The sequence below is a fragment of the Pyricularia pennisetigena genome, chromosome 5, assembly GCF_004337985.1.
Source record: "Pyricularia pennisetigena strain Br36 chromosome 5, whole genome shotgun sequence".
Classification (NCBI taxonomy): domain Eukaryota; kingdom Fungi; phylum Ascomycota; class Sordariomycetes; order Magnaporthales; family Pyriculariaceae; genus Pyricularia; species Pyricularia pennisetigena.
In genome coordinates, this window is record NC_043743.1 from 3,567,656 (window position 1) to 3,581,515 (window position 13,860).

Sequence of the window (13,860 nt, forward strand, 5' to 3'; positions counted from 1 at the left end):
GTAAATAATCGTTTACGCCCTGTAATTTGCGTTTAACGATTTGCGCGCCTATTAACGTCGATATTAGTACCAGCAATAATAATAATAATAATAAAAATAGGTTTTTTTCCGTTTATTTTGGCGGGTTAAACTGCGCGTAAACCGCGTTGTGCGTTAAATACCGGTTGGGCGCTGGTTAACGGGTATAATATAATGTTTTTTTTTATTTTTATTAACGGGAATCGATTTGGTCGCGCCGAAAAACGCGTATAATTGTAAATCCTTACCCGCGTTTTAACGAATTTCCGAACGTACGATTTAATTAACGCGTTCCTTATATATATATAAACGAATTAACGCCGCCGAAACGCTGCAATTGCAACGCGTTTTTCAATTTTCCCAACGGGAAATTAAAAACCAACGGGTATAATTTATATTGTAATTTGTTTTATAATATTAAATTAACGGTAAAATATAGGCCTTTTTTACCGTCGCTACCGGCGCCGCCCTTATTTTTGCGGTTACCGATATAACCCCCGCCGCTATTCCCGCCGAAACGGTAATTTCCGAGGCGCAAACCGAAAAAATTATTACCGAAATACTAATGGTTAGGGGTTTTACCGACCTTGCGCCCGCCCCCGCTACTATTTTTACCGTTACCGAACCCGCCCCCGCTGCTACTTTTACCGTTACCGAACCCGCCCCCGCGTTTACCCAGGTCGCCGCCCTTAAAACCGTTTCCGGGCGTATTAAAAACGCGCGCGGCGTTAAAAATACCGTAAATTATTCCCAAACCGTATTTAAAAGCGTGGGGTAATATTAATTATATATATAAAGGCCGAAAAGTATAAAAAGGAGGAGGAGGGAAAAAACCGAGGAGGAGGAGGAGGATAAAAAGGATAGCGATAACCGCCCCGTCCGTTCCGTAAATATTTCCTTTATTTTAAAACGTTTATTTATAAATAACGTAAATTAACGTATATAATATAATTGCGTCGTTTTCGCCCCCGTCGTATACGCCCAAACGATTTTATAAATCGCCCGGTATTATATTTCGGGTATACGAAAACGTATTTATCCGGAATTTTGACCGGTTTATGCGTTAATTAACCCGGCGTGCGTTCCCGTGCGCGGGGAACGCGTTTACCGCGTTGCTGGAATTACCGAAACGGGTATATTTGCTTTTTTTTCCCAATTAAGGGATTTTTTAAACGCGCCGCGCGCGACCTGGGCCAGGCGTTTTTTATATCGCCGCGTACCCCCGTTAAAAAGGTTTAATTTTTTCGGAACGTGGTTACGTACCATTTCCGGGATTAAACCGAATCCTAAACGAAAAAATTAGCAATTTTTTAAACGAAAAATATTTTTGCGTTAAAACCCGTAAAAAAGGTTTTTGGTATTTTTTCTGCGCCGTAAAACGTAAAGGAGGCGCTATTTCGTGGTACCCAAATGGGATCGGGGTTAATTATTATAAATGGCGTACCGGTAATGGTGGGTGCGATTTTTAATAATTAATTTATTACGGGCATTTATTTCGTATTATTTTTTGGCGGCGCTGGCGCCGGTTATTAGGTTCTTTTATGGGTGGGCTTCGGCCTTAAATATTCGTTATTTTATGTGTTCGTTGCCTTTTGTCGTTGTTTTTGTTTTTTTTTTTTTTTTTTTTTTTAATAGGTTTAATACGCGTTGTTTAATACTATGCTCCTTACCGTGCTTCCGAACTCCCTTTTAAATTTTGCTAAACGTTATAAAGGTTTAAAAATGCCTTAAAATGCTCGAATTTAGGGATCGATAGCGATTTGGTAAATCCGTTTGCAGGTATAAGCTTTATTTTTAGGTAAATAACGTGGAAGCTTTTTTTAACGTGCTCCTATTTAAACTATATATTTTATATATTTATATAACGCAGGTTAATATTAATACGAAAATTTTTATTAACGATTAAGCGAATCGTTTGTTTATTATCGCAATATAAATTCCAGGGTTAGCCTAAATTTAGTTGTATTTCCTTAAAAATCCGTTTTAAAGCCATAATTTTTTTGGCCGCTTTCGATAATACGTGTAATTTTACTTTTATTATAAACGTTATTACCGTGGTTTATTTTACCGCCTTCCAGTTAATAGTTTTTCCGAATAATGTTATTACGTATCCTTTTAAAAACCTTTTCGTATTTAAATCGTCGCCGAAAAATGCGTTATTTGCGAATACAAAATGCTAATTTTAGTCGCTCGCTCCGTATTTAATTCCTAAAAACTTCGTACTATATAAATAAAATAATATTTTTTTGGTTAAACGTTTGTAAAAAGGATTAAAATTGGTAAAAAATTTAAAAAATATTAATACTGCGTGCGCAACGTCCGGTTTAAATATAATTGCGGTATATAAAATAAATTTTACCATTTCCTGGTAGGTTTTAATTTCGTTTGGAGTTGCGGTTTTTTCGTATTTTATTATAAAACTTTTTAGTAATGGCGTTGGCGGGTATTTTAAATTTTTTGTAAATTTAAAACGCATAGCGATTTTTTCGATATACGAATTGTATAATAAAATCGCTATGCGTCGCTTTTTATTTCGCAATACGCGCATCCTAAAAAACCAGGAGAGTTGCCCCTCCCGTAATTCGTATTTAACCTTTAGGCCGTCGATAACCGTTTTACCGTTTTTGGCGTGTTTTTCGGTATATAACACGATTATATCGTTTACGAAAAAAATTACGATAATTTTATTTTATATAAATACGCATATATATGGTTTATTACCAATTGGTTTAAATCCCAAATTTTGTAACGTTTTTAGGAGCTTTTCGTACCAAAATTTAGGTAATTCTTTTATACCGTAAAACGTTTTTCGTAATTTAAATACAATATTTTTTTTCCCAAACCCTTTTAGTGCGGTGCAAAATATTGGTTTATTTATATTAAACGTTGCGTTAAGGAAAACGTTATTTATATCGATTTGGATCGTTTTAAGGTCGAAATACGCCATTAAAACTAATATTAACTTGAAATTGCGTGTTACCAATATCGCCGCGTAAATATTTTCAAACGTATTGGGCGTTTGTTAATTATTTTTTACTACGAACCGTGTTTTATAACGCTCAAAATAACCGTTTTTGTCGAATTTATACGTAAATACCCATATAAGCGGTACGGGTTTTGTGGTATAGTTCGACCGAGGGGTTATTTCCCATATCTTTTTTTTTTCGAAATTTATCCATTCCGTTTTCGCTGCTTTAAAAAACTGCTTTTTATCCGGGTGCGTTATAAACTTTTTCCAAATTTTAGGCGCAAATATAAGGTCGTTTTGATACGGTTTAACCTTTTTATCCGGTTTTTTCTATTATATTACCGCCGCGATAATTTCGTACAATATTTTGTAATTATAATTACCGTTTTCCAACGTATTTTATTAATTAGGTAAGAACGTTAATAAAAACGTTAACCATAATTGAAAACCTGGAACGAATATCCGGTTTTCGGTATATATTTATTTTAAATAAATATTATTATTTCCGTATACTACGTTTTTTCCCTTTGGGATAATCGCGTTTGCAAAACTCGTATTATTGCTATTACCCCCGCGCTTTCCACGGGTTATACTTTTTTTACCGCGTTGGCGTTATCCCTTCGTATTTATTTTTAAAACCCTTATAATAGGTCGGGGCGTTTTTAAAAAACGTTTAAATTTTATTGTACGCGTTTAAACGCTGGTTTAAAATACCGGCGCGGGCGTAATATTTAAAAATCGTACAAATATAATAATAATATTTATCGGGTTCGGTGGTTCGGATTGCGGTTCCGGTGTATTACCCCCGACGAAAAAACGGTTAAACGTAAAATATTTCCGCGCCGATTCGTTATTAATAACGATTAATCCCACCGCTCGGGTGTTTTTTACCAATTTCGGCGCACCCGGTTCCTTTACAGGGTCCGTGGGCGTACGCGGTAAAAATCCGTTACTATTTAATATACGTATACCGAATACGTAATTTTTTCCCGTTTTAAGCGTTATTGCACTATCCTCCAAAATTTTTAAATACGTTAATATTATTAACGTATATTTTATTGGTTTATTAACCATTTATATCCCAGGCGGTTCCGGTTAATTAACCGTTTTACCTGGGATCGGTCCGCCCAAATTTTTAAAAATATCGCTTTTTGCGATTTGCTCGTGGAAATATATATTGCAGTATTTCGTAAATGTTTCCGCGCTCCGTTTTTATAATATTGGTACGTTATTTAACCCTTAATTAAAAATAGGAACGCCTGGATTAGGTGCGAATAATAATTTATTTTATAATAAACCCAATCGTTCGATTATTCCGTCCTTTAAAAACTCCAATATTAGTTCGTGGATCCGGTTTATTAAAAATTTGTATTCGTTATTAAATTTACCGGTTTTTATCCTTTCCTTTTTTGGTCCCTGGTAAAAACGTATTTCGTCGAATCGGACGTTGCGTAAAATAATAACCCTATCGAAAAAAGGCACCCAAATATAATATATTTTAAAGGATTTATATCCAACCAAATATCCTACGTGCGCTTTAAGGCTCGTTTTAAATATTACTTTATCCTTTAATTTCGTTTTTACCGGGTTTAATACGTAGGTTTTACACCCGTATACGTACGTATTAAACCAATTTAAATGCAAATTTTTATTTAATATAATAAATAATACAGGTATATACCACCTAAAAAACCCCCTAAACCATACCAATAAAATTTCGTTTGGGTTAAAACTTTTCCGGTTTATCGATGGATTTATATTAATAAAATAATTTGCGGTTATAATTATTTTTGGCCAAATGGAGGTAGGTAAATTGGCTATTAAACGTATTTTAAACGCGCGCACAATTACCTCCTATCCCGAACGCTCTATTTGGCCGTTCGGTTTATATATATTAAAAAAAGGCGTTTTTATTTCAATTCCAAATTTTTTGCAATATTTTTGGTAAAAAATATATCCCGTATACGTTATTAAAATAAATTCGTTATCGTGGAAAAATTTCGCAATTTGTAGGCCGTATTGGCGCGTTACCCATTATTCGAAACCGAATATTATTAACACGAATTTTGCCTTCGTTTTTCCGGTAAACGGAATAATCGTTAAACGCCCCGAATATTCGTTTTTTAATAATAGCAAATACCGCATACTAATACCTAATTTTTTAAAATAGAAAAAATTTAGGTATATTATATGGTAAAATTTATATAATTCGCCCTTTAAACGCTTCGATACCATTATTTTATTATATATTTAAACGTACGCCTCGCATTCCAATATTTTTAATCCCTTAATTTTTACATTTTTAACCCGGTGGACCAACGCCTTAAACGTTTCCGGACCCAAATGGCCGGTTTTCCAATACCAAATTAACGAATTATTTTCTTTTTCGTCGTATATTCCCGTGGAATTCCCTTATAAAATCCTAATAAATTTTATCCAATTTTTTATGGCCGTTAAAGAAATAATACCTGCAAAAAATATTTGTACGGTAGGGGCAACGCGTAAATAGTAAATAAATTTATATTATAAAAAAATTACGTTATTACGTCGTTGTAAACCGCATAATACCAAATTGTCCTTTATATTCCCCAAACGCAAAATGCAATCCCAGCCGTTATATTATACGTTTTTATCCTTTAAACGCGTTTTTAACACGATATTAACGTAAAAATTGGGTATATACGCTACGTTAACGAATTTTAACGTTCGTCCTCCGTTTAATACGTTTTATATAATACGCGTACCAAACGCGGTAATTTCAAATTGTTAAATACCGCATATAACAAATTGCGGATCCGTATTTGTAAATTTACGGATAAAACCCGGGTCCAGGCGTTTTTTAACGTTTACCAAATGCATAAAACAGCAATTATCGAACAAAATATTATTATAATATAAATTATAAAAAGTGTTTATAAACGTAAATGCGTTAATTTTTTTATTATAACGTATTTAAAAGCCTGTAAAATCGTCGGGTTCGGTAAAAATGGTTAAATAAACCGCCGAAATAATAGGCGGCCCCCCCTGTTTTTTAAACTGCGGTGTTTTTTTCGTCCCTCCGCTCGTAATAAATCTTAATTCGGTAATTACACCTTTTTAAATTAATAATTCGCGGACAAAAGACCAACGGTCCTTTTTAAATTCGGCGCAAATTTTTTTGCGATTTTCGGTTAAATAAAGGCCACGTATACGGATTTTGGGGTTTTTTCCTATTACCGCGTATACCAATTTTTCGCATAAATTTGGTAACCAAAAATAATTGTAACTACAGGGACATTTATTCCGTATATTTCCCCTATTTTTACCCCTATTAAAAACGTGGTTCAAACTTTTATTTTATTTTTTAGCGGATCCGCCAAATATCGTATAAAATTTAACGAAATTGCGGCCACCCCCTATTAAAGGGTCGGTGGTATCGTCGTAAAACGCGCTCCTAAACCATTTAAAAATATATTTAAAAGTAATTATATAATCCGGTTTATTTAATTTGTTCCGAACGTTTATAACCCAAAAGGGTTGGAAACGTCCTCCTGTTTTAATAAAGTTTTTAATCGTTAAATCCTTTTTAAAATCGGTTATTTTATAATTCCGGGCCTCCTCGTAGGTTAAATCGTAAATTTTAAATTAATTCGTTTTATTATTTATTATATAAATTAAAACCAGGGCTATTTTATAGTTTTTAATAACCTGTTTTTTAACGTACGTTGAAAAAAGTGCGAACTTTTCCTACAACGCTTTAATTATCCTTTTAAACGTATTCCAACCGTTGCGTTAAACGGTAAAAAACGCCGTATTAAAATACGTTGGATTTATATTTTTTATAACCTATTGCAGGAAAATATTAATTTTTCGGAATTATTTGTTTATATAATCCTTTTATAATTCCTGCGTTTCGCGTATTTTATTTACCGCGCGTTTTATTTCGGAGGGCGTGGGACTGTTAAATATAACAGGTTTTTTTAAACCTTTAAAAACAGGTTTATTTATATTTATAAGCGATTTGGCGATTTGGTTTATTTTGAGTTTAATTTTAAACGGGTTTAAATCCCAAATTCGTAAATTTATATAATAATCGTCGAATCGGGAACGTTTAAACGATTTTGTAACGTTTTCGGTAAATTTTTCAAATATTGGGAGTTTTTCGTCGGTTTATTGGTTTAAATTAACCAATTTCCAAATACGTAATATTTTTGCATTTTGGCGGTAAATTTTAAACCATTTAGGTTATTGGGCGCGTAAATTAAGCGTTGCTAGCGATTTTTGGAGCTTTTCGGTCGTAAATATGGTGTGCGGTAAAAAAAAAAAAAAGATAAATAAAATAAACGTTATTCGTGTTAATATATAACTGCAATTTGCGTAAAATAGAGATTTTATAATTTACAGCTGTACCGGGCTTATAATTAACGCACACGAACGTATACGTGCAGTTTGCATAAATGGTAGGAAAGCCATGTTTTCAGGTAGGGTGCGCTATTTAGGCTAACGAGCGTGGCAGCGCTTTTATGGTGTGCACAGCGCTGACTAAGCTCATCTGGTCATGTGATGCCAAGATCTATCTACTGCAACAGCACTCACCCGCCTATGCCGTCATACGACAGAAGCTCTGTCCTCCATCTTACACAGATACAGACTTTGGAGAACCCTTTAGCCGTGATTGTCTCGTTTCCGTCCGAACTTTGCATACTCTACTGACTTAGTTCGCCGGAACTCGACTCTCTGTGCTGCCGGCAAAGCAGCACAAGGTCTCTAGTGGTGTGGCAACATGTCGGCCCTTCTGGAGCGTCGTTGGGCCGGAGCTTGACGCAAACCCGGTTCCAACCTCTACCTGCATCTTCATCCCCCGCATGCTTAGATCTGGAGCAACCACTACCAGAAACTTTAGAATGTTGGTTGATCCGGATTGCGCAATTCGATTCTGTTGATTGCGACACCGGGGTTTTTTTTTTTTTTTTTTTTTTTAATGCACCGAAACAGGCCATCCCTGCCCCAGGTCAAATTTACATAACGAAAATCTTCACTCGGCAAAGCTTTTGGCTGTACTACTCCCTGCAATATCCTCCTCGCCAACGTACAATATCTATACAGACTGCTTCACTCCAAAGCTTCGCCTACCTTGATGTCTTCCGCGTCCGACCCTGAGAAACAAGACGCAGCGCTGGCGGGTATGCCTGGGTCGACAGAGAACGCTCAAACAGATCAGGTCGCGCTGGGAAAAGATGATTTGGCCATCATTCCCAAAGGAGCACTTGATCCTGTATACGAGGCCAAGGCTCGAGTGCTGAACAGAGCGGTAAACACATCTTGATCTCAGGGCATTGCCGCCATCGCCTTGAGGGTTGGCATATACAAGGCTGACGCAACTGCTCTTCGTCTCATCTACATACAGATCCAGGACATCGGCATGGGTTGGTACCAATGGCAACTTTTCGCCGTCGTTGGTTTTGGCTGGGCCAGTGACAACCTCTGGCCGATTGTCACCTCGCTTATCTTTACACCCATCACCAATGAGTTTGGCCCTCCGAAGCCGCCGCTTCTGTCCTTGGCTCAGAACATTGGACTTTTGGCGGGAGCCGTCTTTGTTAGTAGTACCTTGATACGTTCATCTAGATTCCTCATCCAAGTACTTGATGCATGCTAACAAGCCCACACTCGGTCTCTACATACAGTGGGGATTTGGTTGTGATGTCTTTGGAAGGAAATGGGCCTTCAACCTCACACTGGGCCTAACAGCGATTTGGGGGATGGTGGCCGCCAGCGCTCCGAGCTTTGCGGCGATCGGCACATTTGCTGCTCTCTGGTCTTTCGGTGTAGGAGGAAACCTGCCGGTAGACTCGGCAATCTTCCTCGAGTTTCTGCCTGCATCGCACCAATACCTTTTGACGATACTCTCGATCGACTGGGCTCTCGCCCAAGTGGTGGCTACTCTGGTTGCATGGCCACTCCTCGGCAATATGACATGCCAACAAGGCCAGACGTGCACCAGAGAAGCCAACATGGGATGGCGTTACTTTGTCATAGCAATGGGCGGCATGACACTGGTCATGTTTATCGTCCGCTTCGCCTGCTTCACCATACACGAGTCTCCAAAGTATCTCATGGGGAAGGGCCGCGACGAAGACGCCATACGCATTGTTCAAGAAGTCGCCCGGCGTAACGGCAAGACCACACGGCTCACCATCCAAGACCTACGAGCTTGTGAGCCCGAGGGCTACGTCGCTCAAACCGGAGCCACGGCCGCCGTGAAACGCCACCTCCTGGAGAACATTGACGGCAGCCACGTCAAGACGCTCTTCTCCTCGCGCCGCCTGGGAACCAGCACTGGCATGATCATGGCCATATGGGCACTCATCGGCCTCGCATACCCACTCTATAATGCCTTTCTTCCTTTTATACTTAGCCAGCGAGGCGCCGTCTACGGTGATAGCAGCACCTTTATCACATATCGCAACAGTCTCATAATAGCCGTCTTGGGAGTGCCCGGAGCTCTGCTGGGTGGCTTACTGATTGAGACGCCGCGCGTCGGACGCAAGGGGACTCTGGCTGTCAGTACGGCGCTCACGGGTGTATTCCTGTACGGCACGACGACGGCAGATTCCAGCAACGGGCTGCTGGGCTGGAACTGTGGCTTCAACTTTGCCAGCAACGTCATGTTTGCTGTCTTGTACGGCTACACCCCGGAGCTGTTCCCGACGCCTCAGAGAGGGACGGGCAACGCACTCGCCGCTACGTGTAATCGGATCTTTGGAATAATGGCGGTATGTTGATCGAGTCTTATAAGACCCAAATTTCTCTTGTCTCCCTGAAACCGTACTATTTGCGGTACCAAGCTGTAGTGTCAGCCTGGTCTTCACCCTGACTTGGTCACTATGCTAATCTCTCTTCGTTGTTCGCCAGCCTGTCGTCGCCATCTTTGCCAATCTACAAACGGCAGCTCCCGTCTATACCAGCGGGGCCCTCTTTATAGGTGCGGGCTGCTTGGTATTGTTACTTCCATTTGAGTCGAGGGGGAAAGCCGCACTCTAAACTAAGCAAAAGAGCTAGATGTGAAAATTCCGTGTATCTTCATGTTTTATACTACTTCACAATAGGGATAGTAAGCAACCAGCTTGGAAACTCCCTGTCCCAATCGATTCCCATAACGATACGGCAAACCCTTGGATGTATTCGAAACTTCCCAGAGAAACATCAAGCCTTGCTGCAGCTTTGGGCGAAAAACACTGCCGATTTTGGCCATACATAATCTTGGCGCAGATGTTGCCACTGCTAAGAGTGCCGTGTTTTGGCGCATGGAATGTATCTACTGCAGTTTGACATATGTCGAGATAAGTCGCCCGCTCGTCATACGTGGCAGTGACAATCCATGGCAGTCAAGCGACTCAGTGAGGCGCTCTGAGCACAGAATAAACTGATTGTTGATCGTACGATCTTGAATACCAAGAGCTCAACCAGAGACAGGAAGACGTCAAGCTTTCAGTCATTTTACTTCTCATGACACGGCCGCCCACCGACAAGGCGATATGCCACGGCAAGGGCCCAGTGCATCATGTCCTTGATAATGCTCACCTGACCACATGATGCAAGTTGGAACAAACAAAAAAAAAAGTCAATGTTCTGTCTCCGATTAAAGATATTAAATTATTGCCATCTCCCCTCTGGGAGGCCCATGTGTCAAGGCATTCCACAGCGCCACGATGCAATGCAACAGTAGCAAGTATATGGTTTGTGTGATGACGCCTATTGGATCTATTTTGTTTGCTCACGCATCGTTCCTGGAGCGGAGCAAAGCCTCCTCCATATACGATATACTTGGAGATAGGAAGGAATGTGATCCTACTAACGCAACGCTTTCATTTTTTTTTTTTTCTCTCTCTCTCTGTCTCTCCTTTGCGACGTATTCCATGGGGAACAGTTCAGTCCTGTCAGACTGCCAGGGATCTAAATTGTAAATAAATGACAGAAGCAAGCCCAAATCGCTCCATGGGGAAGCTAGGCTTCCAGCTGTCAAAGTCAGGACACCCCCGTTCAACGGCGAGACTCATTTATACCTGCGTAGAGTATCGGCGAGCTCGGGCCAGAGCAAGAGTGCGATTGCAGGCAGCGGTCGGCCCCCGTGGCCGTCTGGCCGACTTTCCGCATATGACGGACACTTGCGACACTGACGGAATATCGATGCTGGCTGATCATCGATTGTTTCCCTTTTTGCGTGAGGGTATTCCCTGCCGAGCTGGCGGGTTTTACACCATGTCATATTTTTCTTTTTTTTGTCTCTATAGGTCTACAAGGGAGCATTGCTACACGGGATCATGGCTGAACATGTCATGGCGTGTGTTTTCCGTCCTCCCGCATAGACACTGCTCCCCCATACGGCCGAACCCTACACATATCTACCCAGGTTGGGAGAAGCCGGGCGCTGGCACAGGGCAAAAAAGCCGAAGCCGGGCTCACGCACCTGACAACTGAGCCCTTCGAGGGCGGGGGGTTTTGAGAGGGAGCTGCCATCACCGCACGCACTGCTCAGCCAAGGGCGGCCTTTGCTCCTCAGTAATACAACCCTCGATTATCCACCCCCCAGTCACCGCTACAGCTCCTACGAAAGACGCGACTGCTACTTTGCCTTTTTTTTTTTTTTTTGCCCGCCCCAAACCGGCAGGGATGGAGGGGTGATCCTCGTCCTTTGGTCGTCGCCCCGCCGCGCCGAGATCCGCCGAATTGTCTATTGTGATATCAAGGGATGATGCCTGGGTCTGAAATGCTGTAGCCGAAGACAGAGAAGACAGAAGAAGAAAAAAAAAGTATACTGTAGATCCCCGGGCGGCCGGCAACATTTGCCCCGCCTAACCTGACGCCCATCGCGTACTTGCTTTTCTATATATATGTAATACAATGTAGCGAAGCGAGGGGGCAGGGGTGTGTGTGTATGTGTCTGTCACACACTCTCTCTCTGTCTCTGTCTCTGTCTCTCTGCCCGTGCGTAGGGCCAAGGAGAAAAAAATGTATGGGTGGGTAAACGGTAACGCTTTGACGAGAAGCTCGGCATAGTCCCTGTTCTGACAGAGTGAGAGAGAAAAAAAAAAAGCAGAAAGCGGTCAGGCATGGGTTCCTCTTCGTCGCGGCAGTCGGACATTGGACGAAGAATCACCCCCAGACTATGGCAGGGAACTGAGGAGGAGGATTGGGATGTACATATACATATTACAGGGCGAGGCGAGGCGCAACATGTCGCAGTTTCGGGGGCGCTTGGATAATACTATCGTCATTTGTTTGTCATCACCACAAAGTGATGGACAGATGCATGTAATCGAAACCGAGATTTTGCTCATTTTTTTCTCCTTCTTCTCTTTTCTATCCTATTCCCTCTCTTTTTTTTTTTTTTTTATTCTCTCTTTTTGTTTGGTGGACAAACTTTGCTGTCTGTCACATTCTTGTCTGTACCTCATAAGTGTGCACGGATGTGGGGACAGAGGGCAATGGGCAAAGCTATTGGAAAAAAGAAAAGGGCCCAAGCTCGAATCGGTAAGCATCCGGACCATTGAGAAGGAAGAACAAAAAGAGACGTGAGTCCCGCCCGCACCAAGACGATTGCGTCCCCATCGGCAGGCAAAAAGAGATGCAGGTACATGAGTAAGAAGAGGGTGTGCGGGAAAGCTCGGTCTGGGCTGTAAATTGCTGCAGGGACGATCGTTGGACTTGGGTGAAACATGGGACGGGGGTGCCTTCGGTTCGAGGTTTGCCATGTTGATCTAGATCGTCGCTTTTTTCTCTCTCTCTCTCTCTCTCTCTCTCTCTTTGACTTTTCTGCCTTGATCTGACTTGTCAATTAAATGAAATGTGTCAGGGTCTCTGGCGGGTGTGGCTCGAGGGTCAAAAAGAAGAATAAAAACCAAAACCCAACTCGAACATTTTCAGATGACAGTTTGATCCAAAGGCAAATTGTTTCTTGGGTGCGGTGGTGCAGTGTGGATGGCCAAGTGATAAAGTGAGTGGTCATCATCTACTTCTCCAAGGAACGCTCTTACATTCAAAATATTGTATGGAAATACTGGTGTGATGTTCCAAGGGGGTGGCTCTTGGAACATATTTGTTCAGCCTCCTCTCGACTATGTGTGATGTTTTGAACTCAATGCGCATAACACTTGTTATTCTGTTTGCGGTACATTTCCTCCGCAAAATGCATACCTTGTAGTCAGCAGTAAGAAGCACGGATTTGCAACCCGTTCTACCGATCTGGCAACATTCTGACCAGGGGCTGTCCCTTTCGGATGCTGTTGCACACGAGCCCGTAATTTTTTTTGGAATAAAAGAGATGAAGAATTAAAGCCAAGATAAGAATGAAGGGGGAACATTGGACAGGACAGGAAGAAAAAGAGGGGACCATTTTAAGCGGCGTGGGTACCATTGAGTTTCGAGAAAAAAAAAAAAAAACCCAAAAAAAAACCCCCCGAATGCCTGACCGTGTATGTGGGAAACAGCACGTGTCTCAACGCGCGTAAAGTGGTTTTCTTTTGCTTTCTTTCTGCTGTCTTCGATCTCGAACCCCCTTGTTGACTAAACCCCAAGAGGTTGCCTGAATTGTTGTCACCGATTGGGTTAATTCCACACCGAAAGTATGGGCCCCGAGGCTGTCCTGACGCAATGGTCAAAAGCCCCGCCACGAACATGTCACCGGATATGGAGGTAAGAGACGGGGTCCTTGCTGTTAATAAGATCGACAGCCGGGGTTTCCGTTGAGCTTACTCTCGCTTCTGTGATCTGTCGTTTGCCTGCCGGACAGGAAGGAGGAGTGAGCTTTGTTATCATGCTTGTTAGCCAAGGGCAAAAGCTGCACCTCCCTTGAGTCAAGGCTTCCTCGTCTAAAAGAATGATGAGAAAAAAAG

At 41.3% G+C, this 13,860-nt stretch overlaps 1 protein-coding gene across 1 annotated transcript; it reads left to right on the forward strand.

The window, feature by feature from the left end:
* Positions 1-8,102: 8,102 nt before the first annotated feature.
* PpBr36_08945 (uncharacterized protein) lies at positions 8,103-10,009 on the forward strand (the record flags this gene model as incomplete). The annotated part of the gene is made up of 4 exons (XM_029896070.1): positions 8,103-8,276; positions 8,373-8,564; positions 8,653-9,741; positions 9,881-10,009. 4 exons carry the CDS (start codon positions 8,103-8,105, stop codon positions 10,007-10,009), a joined length of 1,584 nt encoding a protein of 527 aa, XP_029747216.1.
* Positions 10,010-13,860: the final 3,851 nt, after the last annotated feature.